Consider the following 23,192-nt stretch of genomic DNA (forward strand, 5'->3'; position numbering starts at 1 on the left):
TGTAGTGGAGGTGGGGAGCTGCGTTCAGTGTATCCCATGTAGGAGGAGCTTCACGCTGAGCTGTAGTGGAGGCGGGGAGCTGCGTTCAGTGTATCCCATGTAGGAGGAGCTTCACGCTGAGCTGTAGTGGAGGCGGGGAGCTGCGTTCAGCGTATCCCAGGTAGGAGGAGCTTCATGCTGAGCTATAGTGGAGGCGGGGAGCTGCGTTCAGCGTATCCCAGATAGGAGGAGCTTCACGCTGAGCTGTAGTGGAGGCCGGGAGCTGCGTTCCGCTTATCCCAGATAGGAGGAGTGTCATGCTAAGCTGTAGTGGAGGCGGGGAGCTGCGCCCACGGATACCAGATGGGATGTCAAATTCTTGCAGTTTTACAAAATCTGCATCCGGCTGAACCTTGTAAGCACTGTCTTCATTTTGTGTTCTGTATGCGAGTTTTTCTTGTCCCATCCATTCCTCACCTATGTGATCTTTTACTTGTTATTTACAGGTACCTACCTCTCTCATTTCAAATTGTTTAGTAGATATACCCCCATACATGCATATATTGTTCCAGTAGTATATGAAAAACACTGCTTCCAAAAGCAGCAGATTACTTTGAAAGCCCTTTCAGTCCCGACACAGACTGTCTGTAGCACAGAACAAACTCTCCCTGCCTGTCTGAGTGACTGTATCTTGACTGTTAGTACCCCAGTGTCTGGTTGACTTGATGTCTGAGTGACTGTTGCCAATCCCTGACATGCAATCACACCCTCCACCTCAACTCAGTGGTGGAACTATTGTAGAGAGGGCCCTGGTGCAAGAAACCTTTTTTGGGGGGCCCTCCTCTAATGTAAGAGTGGCGAAAAAGTTAGATTCCCATCTGTCATACAACTCCCACAATCCTCTGGTTATCTACCGTTTGCCCATTCTTGCAGGGTTGTATTTGTGAGCAGTGTTTATGCATTCGAATGTAAGCATGTTTTTGTATAGAGCATGCGTGTACATGTAGGGATGTATTTCTATGTAGTGTTTGAATGTAGGTGTGTGTTTGTATGTAGTGTTGGCATTTAAATGCAGGTGTACTTTTGTGTGTAGAGTTGATGTTTGTAAATAATGTGAGCCTTTTAATATTTTGTATGTGAGCCTTTTAATATTTTATATGTGAGCCTTTTAATATTTTATATGTGAGCCTTTTAAGTGTTTGAATATGACGGCTACAGGCTATTTACTAAAGTGAGAAATTAGTAAATTTCAAATGAAAGACCAGAGTAGCCGAGCTAGCAGCAGAGCTGACTTGGAAAATCATTTCAGTTTGTCTAGTTTGACCTTAAATTTTGAATTTGGTTTGAATTCATACTGGAGTGAATATCCCTGTACATGTCAGTTAAACCCTGTCCTATGCTAAAGGTAGGGACACGGTTTCTCCAATTTTTAAATGAAGTGTATTGAAAAAATATATTTCCTTTCAAAGCTCGATGAAAAGTTTATCATATAAAAATAGTTTGGATGTGACTTTAAAATCCACCAACTGCCAAGGATCACACTCCCTATAAGTTATCTTATACATAACTAAATAACTGTGAATTGCAATGAAATAAACACAAGCAAATAGAAAATGACTAATTTAAAGCCGCACTGTAACCATAAGGACCAAATCTTTATATAATTCTCATCTGACTGTGTAGTCAAGAGATCAGCGGAGACAAAGTGTGACGGTCCTGCTTTAAAAACAAAACCAGCACAATTGGTTCTTAGATTTCTTTACCAAGTTAAAATATATGTTTATGAATTACATCTCGACAGATTAATTGGGTCATTATAGCAAATGTCGCTCTTGACAGGAAGATGGAGGTTACAGAAGGTTGTGTCGCTAAGAATTCAGTCATCCCATTCATCCTCATCCTCATCTTCACCGCCATCGTCGTCGTCGTCATCTGAAGGAAGGAAAACGCAAACTGTAACGTATATTATTTATTATTGGGAACTGCATCTTAGGGAAAAATGTCAGGGCTTCTTATGACAATATATACTGAGGGAGGTTTTCTTCTTATTTTACCAGTTATTACCAATAGACATTGAAGTATATCTAGGTATGTATTTTTGTATTTTCGCAATGTCTGTGCTCCCATTTTGCCTGCAGTGTTTGTGAGTTTACAGTTCTTGGTAAGTCGTGTTTGTGCATTGATCCCCTATTCAATGCTCTGCTTCTGGGCACATTGTGCACTAAGTTGCCACAAACTCTAGAATGATGTGGATAAGCATCTTTACTCGATATACGAGGACTCACATAAACCTATATCAGGTGAGTGGTGTGGCTATGAATTTTGCTCAAATGTAATTAATCCCATCAATACCAGAACAGAGTATAAACATTATTTTAATTCATTACACAGTATAAAATCTAGTCCATAAAGCCTCACTCGCCATTATTTATACTCTAGCTATGATTACCAGCCTGTAGAAGAACAGATTTCTCTGCCAGAAACCACTAGTCAATGATGTAATGAAAGTAAAGCTGAAAATGTCAGCTCATCTCCTGCTTTCAAACCGTGCAGGAAGTTTCATTGGGTTACCATACCATTCATACAGTCAGGAAAAGGGTGGAGTAAATGGACTCTGCCATTTAGCATTTTATTAGCAGTCCAGAGATTGATAAAGATTGCAATAGCAGTTTTCAAAACCTTTATTTTAGTAATATATAATCAGTGGTGTACCTAGGGTATGGCATGTGCCCCGGGCACCACTTGAAGGGGGTACCACTGAGCAGTGGCCAGGTCGACAGTTTATTTTCCTATTTTAGCCCTGCTGCTGGAAAGTGGCATGACGTCCTTGGTGTTGGACATCAGAGCTGGCAGTGTGAGGTTTTCACCTCCTGCGGGTTCAGACCTCAGTAATGGCTCCTTTGCGGTACATCACTCTCTAGTGAACCAGAGATGTTCCCAGCATTTACTTTGACTTGCCAGATTGTGAAGGAATGATTACTGAGGTCTGCTTCCCCCACTGCTGCAAACTTCACACTCCGCGGTTGGAGCATCAGTGACTCAGGACTACGGCCAGACAACCTGGCATAGTTTACCCCTGCTGGACAAGCCATACATTTTTATTATTGGCATTTATATAGCGCCAACAGATTCCATAGCGCTTTACAATTTTATTAAGACCATTACAACAAACTTACAGGAGCGATAGGTTGAAGAGAACCCTGCTCAAACAAGCTTACAGTCTATAGGAGGTGGGGTAAAAAAACACTATAGGACAAGAGATAGCAATCAAAAAGGGAAGCAGAGCTGGAGGAGAGAGTAAAGTGCTGCCCTTTAAGAGAGAGCAAGGGACAGGTATGTGAGGCAGAGGGTACTCTGGGAGGCCATAAACTTTCCTGAAGAGAGAGGTTTTAAAGCACTTCTTAAAAGATTGAAGAGTAGGGGTGAGTCTGGTGGTAGGCAGGTTATTCCATAGGAAGGGAGCAGCCCACGAGAAGTCCTGCAAGCGTGAGTTGGCCATACGTGTGCAAGCAGCGGACAGGAGAAGGTCATGGGCAGAGCGTAGAAGCAGAGAAGGGTCATACCTATGAATCAGTGAAGAGATGTAGTAGTGGCTAGAATTGTTCAATGCTGCATAGGTATGGATTAGTACTTTGAATTGACTCCTATAGGATACACAAAGCCAATATAAGGAGTGACAGAGGGGTGATGTGTGAGATGACCAGCTGGAGAGGAAAATCAGTCTGGCGGCAGCATTGATTACAGACTGTAGCGGAGGCAATATGGCTTTGGGGAAGACCAATTTGGAGGTGGTTACAATAATCCATGCAAGAGATTACTAGAGCATGGACAAGGTCCTTAGTAGTATCTCTTGTAAGAAAGGGGTAGATGCGGGCTATGTTTTTAAGGTAGAATCTACAGGACTTGGTAACAGACTGGATGTGAGACTCAAAGGTGAGGCCAGAACCAAGTAAAACGCCAAGACAGCGCATTTGCAAGGATGGACTGATGTGGGTACCACTAACTTCAACGGAGAGCAAATGAGGAGGATCAGTATTAGGAGGAGGAAAGACAAGGCGCTCAGTTTTAGAGAGATTTAGTTTCAAAAAGCGGGAGGACATCCAGTCAGAGATGGAAGAAAGGCAAGCGGTGACACATTGCAGGACAGTAGGGGAGAGGTCCGGGGAGGAGAGATATATCTGGGTGTCATCTGCATACAGGTGGTAGTGGAATCCAAATGAGGTGATAAGTTTGCCAAGAGAGGCAGTATAAAGAGAAAATAGAAGGGGACCAAGGACAGAACCTTATGGGACTCCAACCGAGACAGTACGAAGGGTGGAGGTATCATTAGAAAAGGAAACACTGAATGAGCATTGGGAGATATTGGAGGAAAACCACGAGAGGATGAGTCACAGAGACCGAGCGATTGAAGAGTTTGGAGAAGAGAGCCAAGTAGGAGGGGGCTACACAGAACATGATCATAAACAGCCACCACACACACACACACCTTACATACAGTCAGCTAACTGCACACCACACATAGCCACCACACACACCTTTATATACAGTCAGCTCATTGCACACCACACACACCTTATATACAGTCAGCTAACTGACCCCTCACACACATTACATACATCGAACAAAAACACACACATTACATACAGCCAGCTCACCACACATACACATTACACACGGGCACTACATGCTTTACATAAGGCCGCACGCACACACTTTAGATACGGCCAGCACACACACTCATTACATACAGCCAGCGCACACAAATTACATACAGCCAGCTCACCCCACTCACACATTACATACGGCCAGCACAGACACATTACATACGGCCAGCACGCACAGACACATTACATACTGCCAGCACGCACAGACACATTACATACGGCCAGCACGCACAGACACATTCCATACGGCCAGCACGCACCACACACATTCCATACGGCCAGCACAGACACATTCCATACGGCCAGCACGCCCCACACGCATTCCATACGGCCAGCACGCCCCACACGCATTCCATACGGCCAGCACGCCCCACACGCATTTCATACGGCCTGCACGCCCCACACGCATTTCATACGGCCTGCACGCCCCACACGCATTTCATACGGCCTGCACGCCCCACACGCATTTCATACGGCCTGCACGCCCCACACGCATTTCATACGGCCTGCACGCCCCACACGCATTTCATACGGCCAGCACGCACCACACGCATTTCATACGGCCTGCACGCCCCACACGCATTTCATACGGCATGCACGCCCCACACGCATTTCATACGGCCTGCACGCCCCACACGCATTTCATACGGCATGCACGCCCCACACGCATTTCATACGGCCTGCACGCCCCACACACATTTCATACGGCCTGCACAGACACATTGCATACAGCCAGCACGCACACTCATTACATACATCCACCAAAACGCTCACACTACATACTGCCAGCATGCAACACACACATCACAGCTGATTTTATGGTAAGGTTATCTGTCAGATGTTTGGACAAGGAGTGCAATGTCAGTGCTTGCCATTGGTGCGATAAGCAGTAAATATGCCTCTGTATATTAATTTAAAGGCACACTATAGGGTCAGGAACACAAACCTATATTTCTAACCCTAAAGTGTTAAAGCCACCGTTTAGCCCCCTCTAAATATCGCAAAATCGTACCTTTATTGCAGTCTGCTGCTGCTGGCTCTGCCCCTAATCAGCCTGCTTGGCTGACATCATCAGAAGTGATTATGTGAAACAATCACAATGCTTTCCCATAGGATTGGCTGAGACAAGGCAAACAAACCCTGGCCAATCATAATCTCCTCATAGAGATCCATTGAATCAATGCATCTCTATGAGGAAAGTTCAGTGTCTCCATGCAGAGGGTGGTGACACTGAATGGCAGTCACACTGTGCAGCACTGCCCCAGGAAGCACCTCTAGCAGCCACCTGAGGAGTAGCTTGTGGAGTTATCCCTAGGTCGTAATGTAAACACTGCATTTTCTCGGAAAAGACAATGCTTACTGCAAAAAGCCTGAAGGTAATGATTACAATAAGCTGTAGCTGTTCTGGTGACTATAGTGTCCCTTTAACTGTGTTTACTGTATGTTGGCATTATGCTCCAAGTAGAAGTTATTTTTACGTTCTGTTGCCATTTTATTAAGCTGTGCTGCTAGTGATGCCTTCAGGTTCCTAACAAATAGCTCTAAGCAAGGTTTTTGTCCATTTTTAATTGTGTATTATTTGGTTACTCCTATTGTATGTGACGTGAGAAACTTGCATTTTTGCTTTTATAGTTACATATCCGGCGTGTGAAATATTGCATGATAAAGGGCACTGTATACGATGGAAAAAAAAAATTCCCCAAACTTTTTTTATAGCGGATCAACGAATAAGTGAAAACAAATATGCAAGCTATGCTTCTCTTGCTTTAAAATAAATGTGTTATTTTAATTTTAAAAGTACTCCGTAGTGAAGGGGTTAAATTAGTGAGCCATGTGTTTTTAAAAAATATTTTTTTTTTGTCTTCGTGAATTGAAAAGTGCACTAAACTCATAATGTGCTATGGGATTGCTGACTTGTTGGCGTTCCCTTTGCTCTGTTTTACCTGAAGAATGAATGACTTTGCTCCGCTTCTGCATGACGTGCATCAAAGCCCCAACGAGACCCTCTGAACTCGGCTGAGGGGAGGCAGGGACGTCGGCTGTTTCTGTCACCTATGCAGTTGAGAGAAAAGATTATTTCATTTCTTCTGTGTCACCATCTTATCATCTCTGCTACCCACTCACCTTATTAAGCTGTATCCCTTGTCGAATCTGATCCAGTAGGGCACCTCGGCCTCGGGGCTGTGCAGCGGGCTGCTGGCTCTGATTTGTTGAAAGTTCTGGAGGTGGCGGAGGAGGAGGAGCAGAGTAATCCATTTGGGACTCTGGTGGTGGAGGTGGTGGTGGTGGTGGTGGTGGAGGAGGTGGAGCTCCAGAACGCACCACCGGAGGTGGTGGTGGTGGTGGTGGAGTACTTCGTGATGGTGGAGGCGGTGGTGGAACAGAAGAGACACGAGATGGGGGTGGTGGCAGTGGTCCTGTTCTAACCCGCCCTGGTGGAGGAGGCAGGGGAGCATTGCGGGATGGAGGTGGTGGGGGAAGTTCTGGAATAAGAGATTCATGTAGAAGTCAATCAATGATATATGAAGGCCCTTCTCCTAAAACTCTACCCCTGCTAAATGTAAAACAGAGAAAAAGCGCTGTGCGATCATTTAACTCTGAGCATGGCCCCTAAATAATACTGTGTTCCTAAGTTAGGGCCTCTTCCTTGGCTCTGATCCTCATAGTGCTCATCATACATTATTTAGTTAGTATTTTCTGGACTGAGGTGGATTGTGATCGCACCTTTTAAAATAAAATGGAGTATCACTTGGCATAAAAGGCTAAAACAATTTAAAACAAGCTACAGGTGATTTTCTAAGTTTTATTTACTGCTGTAATTTCCAGAGATGTGACAGTAACTTCTTACCACTTTTCCTCATTTCCTGTTTCACGGCCTCCACCCCTCCCTGCTGCTCTATGAAGTCATAGATGAGTTTAGAGGTTTCTGCATCAGCCAGCTGAGCGTCACTGATCCCTGCGCGACTGAACAGATTGCGCAACTCTGGGTCCAAAGCGTCCATCTAAATGGGAGACAATGAGTGTGAACTTAGAGAGTGAGTGTGCGTTCATTCACAGTAGAAGATGTGAGGGAGCCTGAGTCTATACGTACATCAAACCCGTTATTGGGATCCCAGCCAACATGGCTGACGTGCCTGCATGAAAGAAGAAAATGTGTCAGAATAGAGGGTAGAAGCCCACCATACCTGCGTGAGTCCACATCTTATCAGCGTACTGATCCCCAGTGTACAGCGTGGTAGTCACATATTACTTGAATTTTATTACTAGAGCTTCCCCCAATGCCCCCTGATATGATCAAAGCCACCTGATATTAGCAGAAGCCCAATGCTGAAGCTCCCTTGGTATTAACAGAACCCCAATGCCTAAGCTCCCCTGATATTAGCAGAAGCCCAATGCTGAAGCTCCCTTGGTATTAGCAGAACCCCCGATGCCAAAGCTCCCCTGACATTAGCAGAACCTTAATGCCGAAGCTCCCTTGATATTAGCAGAACACCCAATGCCGAAGCTCCCCTGATATTTGCAGAACACCCAATGCCGAAGCTCCCCTGATATTAGCAGAACACCCAACGCCTAAGCTCCCCTGATATTAGCAGAACACCCAACGCCTAAGCTCCCCTGATATTAGCAGAACCCCCAATGCCTAAGCTCCCCTGATATTAGCAGAACACCCAATGCCTAAGCTCCCCTGATATTAGCAGAACCCCAATGCCGAAGCTCCCCTGATATTAGCAGAACCCCAATGTCGAGGCTCCCCTGATATTAGCAGAACACCCAATGCCGAAGCTCCCCTGATATTAGCAGAACACCCAATGCCTAAGCTTACCTGATATTAGCAGAACACCCAATGCCTAAGCTCCCCTGATATTAGCAGAACCCCAATGCCGAAGCTCCCCTGATATTAGCAGAACACCCAATGCCGAAGCTCCCCTGATATTAGCAGAACACCCAATGCCGAAGCTCCCCTGATATTAGCAGAACACCCAATGCCGAAGCTCCCCTGATATTAGCAGAACACCCAATGCTGAAGCTCCCTTGATATTAGCAGAACCCCAATGCCGAAGCTCCCTTGATATTAGCAGAACCCCAATGCCGAAGCTCCCTTGATATTAGCAGAACCCCAATGCCGAAGCTCCCTTGATATTAGCAGAACACCCAATGCTGAAGCTCCCTTGATATTAGCAGAACCCCAATGCCGAAGCTACCCTGATATTAGCAGAACCCCAATGCCGAAGCTCCCCTGATATTAGCAGAACACCCAATGCTGAGGCTCCCTTGATATTAGCAGAACCCCAATGCCGAGGCTCCCTTGATATTAGCAGAACCCCAATGCCGAAGCTCCCCTGATATTAGCAGAACCCCAATGCCGAAGCTCCCCTGATATTAGCAGAACCCCAATGCCGAGGCTCCCTTGATATTAGCAGAACCCCAATGCCGAAGCTCCCTTGATATTAGCAGAACCCCAATGCCGAAGCTCCCCTGATATTAGCAGAATCCCAATGCCGAAGCTCCCCTGATATTAGCAGAACCCCAATGTCGAAGCTCCCCTGATATTAGCAGAACACCCAATGCCGAAGCTCCCTTGATATTAGCAGAACACCTAATGCTGAAGCTCCCTTGATATTAGCAGAACCCCAATGCCGAAGCTCCCCTGATATTAGCAGAACCCCAATGCCGAAGCTCCCCTGATATTAGCAGAACCCCAATGCCGAGGCTCCCTTGATATTAGCAGAACCCCAATGCCGAAGCTCCCTTGATATTAGCAGAACCCCAATGCCGAAGCTCCCCTGATATTGGCAGAACCCCAATGCCGAAGCTCCCCTTATATTAGCAGAACCCCAATGTCGAAGCTCCCCTGACGTTTGCAGAACCTCAATGCTGAAGCTCCTTGGATATTACCAGAGCTACAAATAATTGCTATTTAGAGTAGTCCCATGATTCCTTACTTGAAGCCGCTTGGTGCTCCAATATCCGCCTTGGAGAACTTTTTCTTGCCCTTCTTGTTTTTGCCCTTGTCGCTGGGAGTGGGCAAAGCTCGATATCTGGAGGATGTAATGTCTGGGTTCGAGATGCTGACAGCAGCCATGTTTAGTCCAAGAGATGGGCTTTGTGGCTGCGGGCTGGGTGGGCCTGAAATCATTTGGACATATTGTATAATTTGTAGAGCAATCCTGGTATCTTGCATCCTCTTATTTATAGTACCAGGCAGGGGGTGGGTTATTCTGTCCCAGAAGTGACATTCTCTAATCCGCTGCTCATCTTATATCTGTATGTGGCGAAACACGCAGCCGGCCTGTCCTTAGTGCTGGTGCTTTATAAATGAGCAATGTCCATTTCTCTCTCATCTCATGTATGTTACTTTATCAGGAAATAAATACATGTCTAAAGATAAAATGCACTCTAACCGTTCATTATGCAAACATTGTACCACTGCGACCATTGCTCATTAATCCCAGAGTGTATGAGGTGTTATAGAAAGAGCGTTATATTTTATTATATTGTAGTGAGTGCTCTATCCCTGCCCATCTCCCAACCCAGAAGCACGGCGTTTTAATGGCTTACCATTTGGCAGTTGTCCCGGTGGAGGTGGCAGGGGCAGAGTGTTCCTCCTTTCTGTTTGGACACAGAATGTAGCTGTCAGACAAATACAGGTTAAGTGCTGAGGAGGGCAGACTTAATGGGGGAGATTTATCGACGCTCATTCATCTAATTTTCAGCAAATTTGTGGCACATTTGTGGATTTTTAACAAATCTGTTGGATTTTTATCATGTGTTGCAATTTTTTTTTTGCCCCTGAACCGTAATTTTTTAAGATGTTCTATTGTTTTTGCTGACACAATGTATTGATGGATAATGATGACATTTAACTTTTCAGGACACTTTGATTAATATCCCCCCCCCATTGTCTTATACAGCTTACAGAATGTTTATCCTCTGATAAAGGGAAATATGAGCTTAAGGTCTATTACTGGTGAATGTGGGTATACCATCTAATACAGGGAAAGGTGGACTTACCATCTAATCCAGATAGGAAGGGCTGATCACCCAATACAGGGTAGAATTGGCTAACCACCCAATATAGAGTAGGAAGTGCTGACCACCCGATACGGCATAGGATGGGCTGACCACCCGATACGGCATAGGATGGGCTGACCACCCAATACGGGTTAGGATGAGATGACCACCCAATACGGGTTAGGATGGGCTGACCACCTGATACAGGGTAGGATGGGCTGACCTACCTATAGGGTGTAGGATGGGCTGACCCCCTGATACAGGGTGGGATGGGCTGACCTACCTATACGGTGTAGGATGGGCTGACCACCCAATACGGGTTAGGATGAACTCACCATCCGATACGGGTAGGATGGACTGACCACCCGATATAGGGTAGGATGGACTGACCACCCGATATAGGGTAGGATGGGCTGACCACCATATATGAGAGGGTGAAACAGAGAGAGCTGACCTTACCATCTGACACAGGAGGAGGAGGGGGCAGAGTTTGGCGTTTTTCTGCATAAAGAAAGAAATATTCACATGTTACAATGGAAATTTATAGGGCTTTCACTACAGTGAGAATTGCATGGAATCTTAAACTGGTTATAATATCTGTTGTCCCTTGGTTTATATGTTTTAATGGTAAACTAGAGTCTTCAGCAGCCTATCCCCTCTGTGCTGCTTGGGATAATGAGGTAGCATTACAATGATTGGTTAAACCCTTAGTGACCAGACCGTTTTTCAATTTTCTTACCGCTAAGGACCAGGGCTCTTTTTACATTTCTGCGGTGTTTGTGTTTAACTGTAATTTTCCTCTTACTCATTTACTGTACCCACACATATTATATACCGTTTTTCACGCCATTAAATGGTCTTTCTAAAGATACCATTATTTTCATCATATCATATAATTTACTATAAAAAAATTATAAAATATGATGGAAAAAAGTAAAAAAACAAAATGTTTCTAACTTTGACCCCCAAAATTTGTTACGCATCTACAACCGCCAAAAAACAACCGTGCTAAATAGTTTCTAAATTTTGTCCTGAGTTTAGAAATGCCCAATGTTAACATGTTCTTAGCTTTTTTTTTGCAAGTTATAGGGCTGTAAGTACAAGTAGCACTTTGCTATTTCCAAACCATTTTATTCTTTTTCAAAATTAACGCAAGTTACCACTGATATCTGTCAGGAATCCCTAAATAACCCTTCACATGTATATATTTTTTAAAAGAAGACAACCTATGGTATTAAACTTGGGGTATTTTGACTCTATTCATGCAACCATTTTACCACCAATCTATGACAAATTAAACAAAATAATAATAATTGGTGATTATTTTGACACACATAGCAATTTAAGAATACATGTATGGAGAACTTTAAGGGTTACTGCCAAAGAAACCCCAATATGTGTTCAGCAACATCTCCTGAGTACAGTGATACCACCTATGTACAGGTGTGTCGGGTTCTCTGGGGGCTAAAAGACCTTATTTGGAGGGTGCGCATTCCAGTTTTCCAACTTGGAATTTTCACAGCTGGTCATCATGCACCCATGACATTTTTGAAGCCGGCCAATGTAATTTACCCCCCATCAAACCATATATTTCTGAAATTAGACAACCTAGGGTATTTCAGATCGTGGTATTTTAACACTTTCCATGCACTAATTCTACCACTAGTCTTTGTCAAACGTTTGGGTAGTCATTTTTTTGTGTTATTTTTCTCTCACATTGTACTTTAGGCATGGATTCTCAGTTCCTGTTAAGTGTTACTGACAAAGAACACCACAATACGAGTTAAGCAAACATCTCCTGAGTACAACAGTACCCCCATTGTACAGGTTTTATGGATTTTTGCAAACTTACAGGGGTCAGATGTAGGACATTGCCTTCCCTTTCGTTTATTCTGTATTTTATTCCCCTACCGAACAAACGAACAAACAGCCGGACCACCCGCAAGTGGAGTGTGCAGCATATTAACCTCCCTGATACACATGTAACCGCAACTTAATAGGCGATCGGCTAGGTGGTCATCATTCGACATACGAACACGTGGCGGTGGCAATCTTTAGCCACGAATACATACAGCTGTTCTGAAACTTTCTCTGAAACTGCTATGTTTATAGAAAAAAGGGTTAACCCTAGCTGGACCAGGCACCCAGGCCACTTCATTAAGCAGAAGTGGACCTATAGTGGTCCTTTAAGGACCATTTTTTGTCGGACGTACCTGATACATCCTTGGTCGGGAAGGGGTTAAGAGTGTCAGCTGACTGCTTTTAGCATACCAGAGCTCCAACAGAAGGTATGTAGGATATGACTACAAGTAAGTGTGAAATCTCTGCCTTAGCCACACCTCCAGAAGAGACTGGACTGTGGGTTGCCATGAAGCCTTATTTAGTGTTAAACTGCTCTAATTTGGTTTCTGTAATGAGAATATACCCCAACACGCAGGATTCAGCTAAACAGAAGACAACACAGAGGGGAGATACGTCTACCGGACCTTAGAGTGGCCGGACTCGACGTAGATGAGAGGAGTACAGAGTCAGGAGCGATCCGAGGTCAAGGGCACAAAGAGACAGCGTAAACTAGGACTAGCCGGGGTCTGGTACACAGTAAACAGCAAGCCGGCAAACAGAACAGATAAGGATAAAGAAATAACGTAGTCAGAAAACAAAGCCAAGGTCAAGTACGAAGGAACACAACTGAATGCAACAAGTGCTAAAGGGAACTGAAACAGAAACCACGATAGGGCAAGGAACCAAGGGAAAAAGGTGAGTATAAATAACTAAACATCTATTTTGATTGGTCCCTGTCATCTCCACGCCCCCAAAAGGTAAGTGTATGGGGAGTGTGGCATGACAGGGACCAATGGGAGGCCTTTTCCAATTTAGGCTCCCACTGTCCCTTTAAGAGCGCGCCCGAGACCCGCGGCGCGCTCTTAGAGTCAGGCGGGACACGTGACCGCTTCTTGCGGTCACTGCCCGCCTTCCTGTTCCTGCCTTCGGATGAGCCACAGGACCGCGCGTGGCTCGAACAGAGGACCCCGGCTGGCCCCTTGAAAGGGTAAGTACCGCTACAGTACCCCCCCCTGAGGACATGCCCTCTGGGCGGGGAGGGCCAGGCCTGGCAGGAAAACGAGAATGGAAAGAACGCACAAGGCGAGGAGCGTGAACAGCGTCAGCGGAAATCCAACTGTGTTCCTCAGGCCCATAGCCCTTCCAATGCACCAGGTACTGAAGTCGACCTCTAAGGAAACGAGAGTCAAGAACAGCAGAAACTTCAAACTCCTCATGACCCTCCACAGAGACAGGAGGGGGAGGAGGAGTATGCCGGGTATAGCAGTTGCGTACGTAAGGCTTCAACAACGAGGTGTGAAAGACATTAGGAATACGCAGATTCTTAGGAAGACCTAAGGCATACGAAACAGGATTAACCTTATGCAAAATACAATAAGGACCAATAAAGCGGGGAGCCAATTTCATAGAAGGCACCCGGAGGCGAATATTCCGCGTGGAAAGCAAAACCCTGTCCCCCACGACATAAGAAGGAGCCGCCCTGCGATGCTTGTCAGCCAGCACCTTCTGGCGAGCAGCGGAATCCACCAAAGAACGCTGAACCTGCTCCCAAGTATTACGTAAACCAGCCAAATGCTCATCCAGAACTGGCATGCCCTGTGAGGAGAATGCAGCCGGAAGAACAACGGGATGCTGGCCATAGACAACGTAAAAAGGACTTTTGCCGGAAAAATCATGAGTAGCGTTATTCCGAGCAAACTCAGCCCAAGGAAGAAGGTCAGACCAATTGTTCTGATGGTGGGATACGAAACAACGAAGGTACTGCTCCAGAGATTGATTGGCACGTTCAGCAGCTCCATTAGACTGGGGGTGGTATGCGGAAGAAAATGAGAGAGTAATACCCATTTCCGAACAAAAGGCTTTCCAGAACCTGGAAATAAATTGGCTACCCCTATCGGACACAATAGATACGGGAATGCCATGCAACCGAAACACCTCTCTAGCAAATATAAGTGCCAGTTCCCTAGACGTGGGCAGCTTGCGAAGAGACACAAAATGGGCTATCTTGGAAAACCTATCTACTATCATTAGGATAACTGTGTTACCATTCGAAGGGGGTAGTTCAACAATAAAATCCATGGACAGGTTAGACCAAGGTCTTTCGGGAACGGGTAACGGATGCAACAGCCCACAAGGAACTCTGCGAGAAGATTTCATACAGCCACAAGTAGTACAAGCACCTATATAGTCGTTGACATCCCTGCGTAAGGAATCCCACCAGAAATACCGAGAAACAGCTGACACCGTTTTGGAAATACCAGGATGTCCAGCAGTCTTAGTGTCATGATACAACGACAGAATATCCCGTCTCTCGGGAACAACAACGAATAGTTTATCAGTAGGCCTCTCGCTAGGAGCCATGCTTTGTTTCGCTTGTATGGCCTGCAAGAGGGACGAGGAAATAGACAAAATAGTAGTAGCTATTATCCTGTCTGGGGGAATCAACATCAATCTCCTGTTTGTCAGCAGTTTCGAACTGTCTGGACAGAGCGTCTGCTTTAGTATTGCGATCACCTGGCCTATAGGTGATAATATAATTGAAATGAGACAAAAACAGTGACCACCTAGCCTGCCTAGAAGACAATCTTTTAGCCTCACTAAGGTAGGATAGGTTCTTGTGATCCGTAAATATTAGGATAGGATCCTTAGTTCCTTCTAACAAATGTCTCCATTCTTTAAGTGCTAAAATAATGGCAAGGAGTTCGCGATTACCCACATCATAATGCTTCTCTGCTTTGGACATCTGTTTGGAAAAGAAGCCACGAGGATGCAATGGTTTGTCAGGCGACTCTCTTTGGGATAAGACAGCACCTACCCCGATATCGGAAGCATCAACTTCAAGAATATAGGGCAATGAGGGGACAGGATGCTGTAAAATAGGTGCAGAGGCGAACGTAGTCTAAAGAAATTCAAAAGCCTGAAGTGCCTCGGGAGACCAGACACGAGCATTGCCATCCTTTTTTGTCATACGGGTGATAGGCGCTACAATAGAGGAAAAACCTTTAATAAAACGTCTATAATAATTAGAGAAACCAAGAAAACGCTGAATGGCTTTTAAACCTTGTGGTAAAGGCCATTCTATGACAGCAGAAAGCTTCTGGGGATCCATACGAAAACCTTTAGCGGAAATCAAATACCCCAAAAACTGGACTTCGGATTGGTCAAATAGACATTTTTTCCAGTTTACAAAAAGACCATTAGCAAGAAGGGTCTTCAGAACTGTTGTAACATGTCTGTGATGAGTGTGTAAATCTGTAGAATATATTAATATGTCATCCAAGTACACAATTACAAATGTGTGAATAAAGTCTCTTAAGACGTCATTAATAAATTCTTGAAATACGACTGGGGCATTACATAGACCAAATGGCATAACAGTATACTCGTAATGGCCAGATCTACTGTTGAATGCCGTCTTCCATTCGTGGTCTTTCTTAATACGTATTAAATTGTATGCACCTCTAAGATCCAATTTAGTAAATACAGTCGCATGTTTGAGCCTGTCGAACAATTCCGTGATTAAAGGTATAGGGTATGCATTTTTGATAGTGATTTTATTTAGACCTCTATAATCGATACACGGTCTTAAATCACCTTCTTTCTTCGATACAAAAAAGAACCCCGCTCCAGCCGGAGAAGAGGATCTCCTAATAAACCCCTTTTCTAGTGATTCCTTAATATACTCCTCCATGACACGGTTTTCTTGAACAGATAAAGGGTACACCCTGCCCTTTGGAGGTATAGTGCCAGGCAATAAATCGATAGCACAATCGTAGGGTCTGTGAGGCGGTAATTTGTCAGCCTCCCTTTTATCGAAGACAGTCTTGAGGAATAAGTACTGAGGGGGTATAACCGTAGACAAAGGAGGAGTAGTAGGAACATTAATAGAATTCAAAGGGGTGACTTCAATAGTACAAATTCGTGGCAGGCTTCGCTCCATGAATTTATTTGCCCTGACTCCCAGTCGAAAATGGGATTGTGAGCACGTAACCATGGGTACCCTAACACTAGGTGTGAAGAGGGAGAGGTGATGACCTGGAACCGAATGGTTTCAAAGTGTAAAACCCCTGTATACATGTGTAATGGTACAGTTTCATGAGTAACAACTGGAGAACTTAATGGTCTACCATCTATGGCCTCAACGGCCAAGGGTATCTCCTTCTCTCTGATGGGAATGTTGTTTTTCTTAACAAAATTAGAGTCTATGAAATTTTCAGCTGCCCCGGAGTCAACCAGAGCGTATATGTACTCAGCTATGCAACTCTCTCCCATATGTAAAGAAACCGGGAGAAGCAAACGGTTAGGAGGCAATTTAGGAGACTTAGATATCACACCCAAGGCCAGTTCCCTATAAGGTCTTAGGTGCGAGAGTTTTCCGGAAGCAAAGGACATTCCTTTACCATATGGTCTCTCCTACCACAGTATAGGCAGAGTCCGTCCCTTCTCTTATGTAACTTTTCAGTATCAGAGAGTTTGGCAACCCCTAATTGCATGGGTTCCTCCTCAGATACTTTAACACTCTCAGGTTTATCAACTCTGGGGTTAATGGGTGTAACAAAACGTCTATTCCTGTTCTTAGTATAGAGCCTGTCACGAATCCTATTATCTATATCAATGAGGTAGTCAATAAGGTCCTCTAATTCCTTAGGAAGCTCCTTAGCTGCTACCTCATCCAATATAGTGTCAGATAAAAGTTCCATGAACGCAGTAGTTAACCCATTATTGGTCCAATCTACCTGTGAAGCAAGGGTACGAAACTGAATAGCATAGTCGGCCACAGACGTAGAACCCTGTTTAATTCTAATTAATGCTCTTGCGGCATTTTTTGACCTTTTCGTTGTGTCAAAAGTTCTACGAAAAGCCGTAAGAAAACTGTTGAAATCATGCACCATAGGTCTATTAGCCTCCCAAATAGAATTTGCCCACTCAAGTGCTTTATCGGTAAGTTGGTGCATAAAGAACCCCACCTTAGACCTTTCTGTGGGAAATGAACGTGGATACATCTCAAAATGGAATTCTATTTGATTAATGAAACCTCTGCATGTCTAAGAGTCCCCTCCATACCTAGGAGGAAGTGTTAAATGGGCCGAAGTATTAGGCAAAGTAGATACTTCAGGAAGAAGAGGTGTAGGAGGGTTAGGTGTGGTTGCTGGAATAGTTCTAGATAAGAGCGTCTGGAGAGCCTGGGCTATCTGATCCATACGGTGATCCTGCTCTACAAATCTAGCCTCATGGGATGCCATTTGCTGAGCTAAATCTGCGGGGTCCATGGCCCTATCGTAATGTAACGAGAATATACCCCAACACGCAGGATTCAGCTAAACAGAAGACAACACAGAGGGGAGATACGTCTACCGGACCTTAGAGTGGCCGGACTCGATGTATATGAGAGTAGTACAGAGTCAGGAGCGATCCGAGGTCAAGGGCACAAAGAGACAGCGTAAACTAGGACTAGCCGGGGTCTGGTACACAGTAAACAGCAAGCGGGCAAACAGAACAGATAAGGATAAAGAAATAACGTAGTCAGAAAACAAAGCCAAAGTCAAGTACGAAGGAACACAACTGAATAGAACAAGCGCTGAAGGGAACTGAAACAGAAACCACAATAGGGCAAGGAACCAAGGGAAAAAGGTGAGTATAAATAACTAAACATCTATTTTGATTGGTCCCTGTCATCTCCACGCCCCCAAAAGGTAAGTGTATGGGGAGTGTGGCATGACAGGGACCAATGGGAGACCTTTTCCAATTTAGGCTCCCACTGTCCCTTTAAGAGCGCGCCCGAGACCCGCGGCGCGCTCTTAGAGTCAGGCGGGACACGTGACCGCTTCTTGCGGTCACTGCCCGCCTTCCTGTTCCTGCCTTCGGATGAGCCGCAGGACCGCGCGCGGCTCGAACAGAGGACCCCGGCCGGCCCCTTGAAAGGGTAAGTACCGCTACAGTTTCACACTGAATGGATGGACTGTGCCAGAGTACTCCAGGCACTAACTATTTCAATGAGATGAAATAGTTATAGTGACTACAGTGTCCCTTTAAGACCAAAATAGCCACACACAAAAAAAAAAGTAATTTCATTTTTCTAATTTGGTCATTTTGGCCTAAATGTGAAATTCTTTGATTCCCGACATTACTCACTTTAGTGAATAACTCTAACCCTCAGGAAAACATATATACTGTACATGCAACTAGTATATTCATTGTAGGGATACTCCAACCAAAAAACTGCTTTTAGTTAGAGTAATCCTTTCTGAAGGACAGATGACACTGTGGGCCTGGGCCTTGCTGCCATTGACCTTAACCAGCTGGTGGAGTTACACCTCTGCCAGCTATTAATCACTGCATATGCAGCATTTCATATCGACTCCAGGCACCATGACTACTTCCAATAACTGAAGTGGTTATGGTGTTTGGAGTAACCTTTTAATTACGCCAACTGAAATATTAATTACTTCACCTTGTCTGTGTTTCTTCTGTATTCTTTCTTCCACAACTGCACGGAAACTCACAGCCTCTGCTTCATCGGCAAAATTCAGAGCAGCCTGGCTTTCCTGAGAGAGGCAAACTGTCACAATCTGTCCGCAGGCACTGAGCACACTCTCTGCTCCTCCCTTCAACCTGTGCACACTCACTGCTCCCCCCATTAGCCCCTCTCGGCACTGAGCACACTTACTGCTCCCCCCCCAACCTGGCACTGAACCACAATCACTGCTCCCCCCACACCTGGCACTGTGCACACTCGCTGCTCCCCTACACCTGGCACTGAGCAAACTCACTGCCCCCCACCTGGCACTGAGAACACCCACTACCCCCCTTCCCCAGCTGGCATTGAGCACACTCACTGCTCCCCCCACCTGAACCTGAGCACACTTACTGCTCCCCCCCCCCCAACCTGGCACTGAACCACAATCACTGCTCCCCCCACACCTGGCACTGTGCACACTCACTGCTCCCCCCCACCTGGCACTGAGTACACCCACTACCCCCCTTCCCCAGCTGGCACTGAGCACACTCACTGCTCCCCCCACCTGAACCTGAGCACACTCACTGCCCCCCTCCCCCCCTCCCTTCCCACCTGGCACTGAGCACACTCACTGCTTCCCCCCACATGGCACTGAGCACACTCACTCCTCCCCCCCACCTGGCACTGAGCACACTCACTGCTCCCCCCCACCTGGCACTGAGTACACCCACTACCCCCCTTCCCCAGCTGCCACTGAGCACACTCACTGCTCCCCCCACCTGAACCTGAGCACACTCACTGCCCCCCTACCCCCCTCCCCCCCTCCCTTCCCACCTGGCACTGAGCACACTCACTGCTTCCCCCCACCTGGCACTGAGCACACTCACTCCTCCCCCCCCACCTGGCACTGAGCACACTCACTCCTCCACCCCACCTAGCACTGAGCACACTCACTCCTTTCCCCCATCTGGCACTGAGCACACTCAATGCTCCCCCCCTTAGCCCCTCCCGGCACTTACTGCTCCTCCCCCAAACCCGCACTGAACCACACTCACTGCTCCCCCCCACCTCTCACTGAGCACACTCACTGCTCCCACCCCCACCTGGCAATGAGCACACTCACTGCTCCCCCCCCACCTGGCACTGAGCACACTCACTGCTCCCACCCTTAATCCCTCCCGGCACTGAGCACCCTCACTGCTCCCCCCATCTGGCACTGAACACACTCACTGCACCCCCCCTCCCCCCCCCCCACCTGGCACTGAACACACTCACTGCCCACCCCCAACTGGCACTGAACACACTCACTGCTCCCCCCCCCCCAACCTGGCACTGAACACACTCACTGCTCCCCCCCACCTGGCACTGAACACACTCACTGCTCCCCGCCCCCCCACCTGACACTGAACACACTCACTGCTCCCCCCCCCCACCTGGCACTGAAGACTCACTGCTCCACCCCACCTGGCACTGAACACTCACTGCTCCCCCCACCTGGCACTGAACACACTCACTGCTCCCCGCCCCCCCACCTGGCACTGAACACACTCACTGCTCCCCCCCCCACCTGGCACTGAACACACTCACTGCTCCCCGGCCCCGCCCCCCCACCTGGCACTGAACACACTCACTGCTCCCCCCCTCCCACCTGGCACTGAGCACACTCATTGCTCACCTCCCCCCCCCCCCACCTGGCAATGAGCAACTCACTGCACCCCCCCCTCCCCCCCCCCCCCCCCACCTGGCACTGAACACACTCACTGCCCACCCCCAACTGGCACTGAACACACTCACTGCTCCCCCCCCCCCCCCCCCCACACCTGGCAATGAGCACACTCACTGCTCTCCCTCAGGCACTGATTTGCGACACTCACATCTGAAGGAAAAGTGTGGAAATACGGCCTTGGAGCAGAGTACTTTAGTTGTTCATAAATCTCCTGCTCCCACAGGATTCTGTCCTCCTGAAACAGAAAGGAAAAACAGCTTTTACTAATACATCGATTTGGGGCTATTATTTGTAATTCCCACGTTAGCAGACTCTGCCCAGGCCAGATCATGTGCCAGGGTGCCGGTGCCAGAACCAGACACCGCCTACACCAGATCATATGCCAGGGTACCAGAAACATACACCACCCAGGCCAGATCATATGCCATGGTACCAGAAGCATACACCGCCCAGGCCAGATCATATTCCAGTGTACCAGACTCCGACACTGCCCAGGCCAGATCATATGCCAGGGTACCAGAACCAGACGCCGCCCAGGCCAGATCATATGCCAGGGTACCAGAACCAGACACCGCCCAGGCCAAATCATATGCCTGGGTACCAGAACCAGAAACCGCCCAGGCCAGATCATATGCCAGGGTACCAGAACCAGACACCGCCCAGGCCAGATCATATGCCAGGGTACCAGAACCAGAAACCGCCCAGGCCAGATCATATGCCAGGGTACCAGAAGCATACACCGCCCAGGCCAGATCATATGCCAGGGTACCAGAACCAGACACCGCCCAGGCCAAATCATATGCCAGGGTACCAGAACCAGACACCGCCCAGGCCAAATCATATGCCAGGGTACCAGAACCAGACACCGCCCAGGCCAAATCATATGCCTGGGTACCAGAACAAGACACCGCCCAGGCCAGATCATATGCCAGGGTACCAGAACCAGACACCGCCCAGGCCAAATCATATGCCAGGGCACCAGAACAAGACACCGCCCAGGCCAAATCATATGCCAGGGTACCAGAACCAGACACCGCCCAGGCCAGATTATATGCCAAGAACCCCAAGCTGGGAAGTTTTGACCAACATTTGTGAAGATACTATTTTCACCATTTGGAAAGGAAAACAATGTTTTTATTCAGAAGTGCCCATAACGTGACACATACCGTAAGATCATACAGACGGATGAAGTAAGAACGACGTGGGTTATCTTTCACAAAGCACAGGACTCCACAGCACTGCTTTATCCATCGGTCACCGGACTGGGCCAGGTACAGCTGGGCTACCGACGTTGACAGGGCCTGAAAGGTTTAAATGTGGTGAAAATAATAAGTACACCTCACTCTCTGCCCCTTCCCCACACACTGCACTCTCTGCCGTCCCTGCACACACTGCACTCTCTGCCGCCACCCCGCACAGACCGCACTCTCTGCCACCTGCCCCCTGCACACACCACACTCTCTGCCGTCCCTGCACACACTGCACTCTCTGCCGTCCCTGCACACACTGCACTCTCTGCCGCCACACCGCACTCTCTGCCACCTGCCCCCTGCACACACCGCACTCTCTGCCCCTTCCCCACACACTGCACTCTCTGCCACCCCTGCACACACTGCACTCTCTGCCGCCCCTGCACACACTGCACTCTCTGCCGCCACCCCACACTCTCTGCCACCTGCCCCCTGCACACACTGCACTCTCTGCCCCTTCCCCACACACTGCACTCTATGCCGCAACCCCGCACACACCGCACTCTCTGCCACCTGCCCCCTGCACACACTGCACTCTCTGCCGCCTGCCCCTGCACACACCGCACTCTCTGCCCCTTCCCCACACACTGCACTCTCTGCCGCCCCTGCACACTCTGCACTCTCTGCCCCTTCCCCACACACTGCACTCTCTGCCGCCACCCCGCACACACCGCACTCTCTGCCCCCTGCACACACCGCACTCTCTGCCCCTTCCCCACACACTGCACTCTCTGCCGCCCCTGCACACACTGCACTCTCTGCCCCTTCCCCACACACTGCACTCTCTGCCGCCACCCCGCACACACTGCACTCTCTGCCCCTTCCCCACACACTGCACTCTCTGCCGCCACCCTGCACACACTGCACTCTCTGCCACCTGCCCCCTGCACACACTGCACTCTCTGCCCCCCCACTGTGATGAATAGAAATTAATGTTAGTAAAATTTATATTTACTATGTGCATCTGTGCTTTTATTAACTACTCAAAATGGCCACCAGAGCACCCCCTCCCATCCACTAAAGAATTTCATGTAATAAGATGG

At 47.4% G+C, this 23,192-nt stretch overlaps 1 protein-coding gene across 2 annotated transcripts in view; it reads right to left on the reverse strand.

Annotated features, from left to right (window-relative positions):
• Positions 1–1,751: 1,751 nt before the first annotated feature.
• Positions 1,752–23,192, reverse strand: part of WAS (WASP actin nucleation promoting factor) — a 46,415-nt gene continuing 24,974 nt past the window's right edge. The window contains exons 2-12 of one of the 2 annotated variants that reach the window (XM_063433147.1): positions 22,066–22,200; positions 21,048–21,134; positions 19,168–19,261; positions 11,115–11,156; positions 10,203–10,253; positions 9,587–9,770; positions 7,735–7,777; positions 7,492–7,645; positions 6,768–7,126; positions 6,587–6,695; positions 1,752–1,911 (exon numbers count right to left, since the gene is read on the reverse strand). In XM_063433147.1, the coding sequence (XP_063289217.1) occupies positions 1,856–1,911; positions 6,587–6,695; positions 6,768–7,126; positions 7,492–7,645; positions 7,735–7,777; positions 9,587–9,770; positions 10,203–10,253; positions 11,115–11,156; positions 19,168–19,261; positions 21,048–21,134; positions 22,066–22,200 (1,314 nt within the window). In that variant the 3' untranslated portion in view covers positions 1,752–1,855. Of the gene's footprint in view, positions 1,912–6,586; positions 6,696–6,767; positions 7,127–7,491; positions 7,646–7,734; positions 7,778–9,586; positions 9,771–10,202; positions 10,275–11,114; positions 11,157–19,167; positions 19,262–21,047; positions 21,135–22,065; positions 22,201–23,192 lie in introns of both variants that reach the window. The other variant, XM_063433145.1, reaches the window with a different exon arrangement.

Source organism: Pelobates fuscus, chromosome 9 (genome assembly GCF_036172605.1).
Source record: "Pelobates fuscus isolate aPelFus1 chromosome 9, aPelFus1.pri, whole genome shotgun sequence".
Classification (NCBI taxonomy): domain Eukaryota; kingdom Metazoa; phylum Chordata; class Amphibia; order Anura; family Pelobatidae; genus Pelobates; species Pelobates fuscus.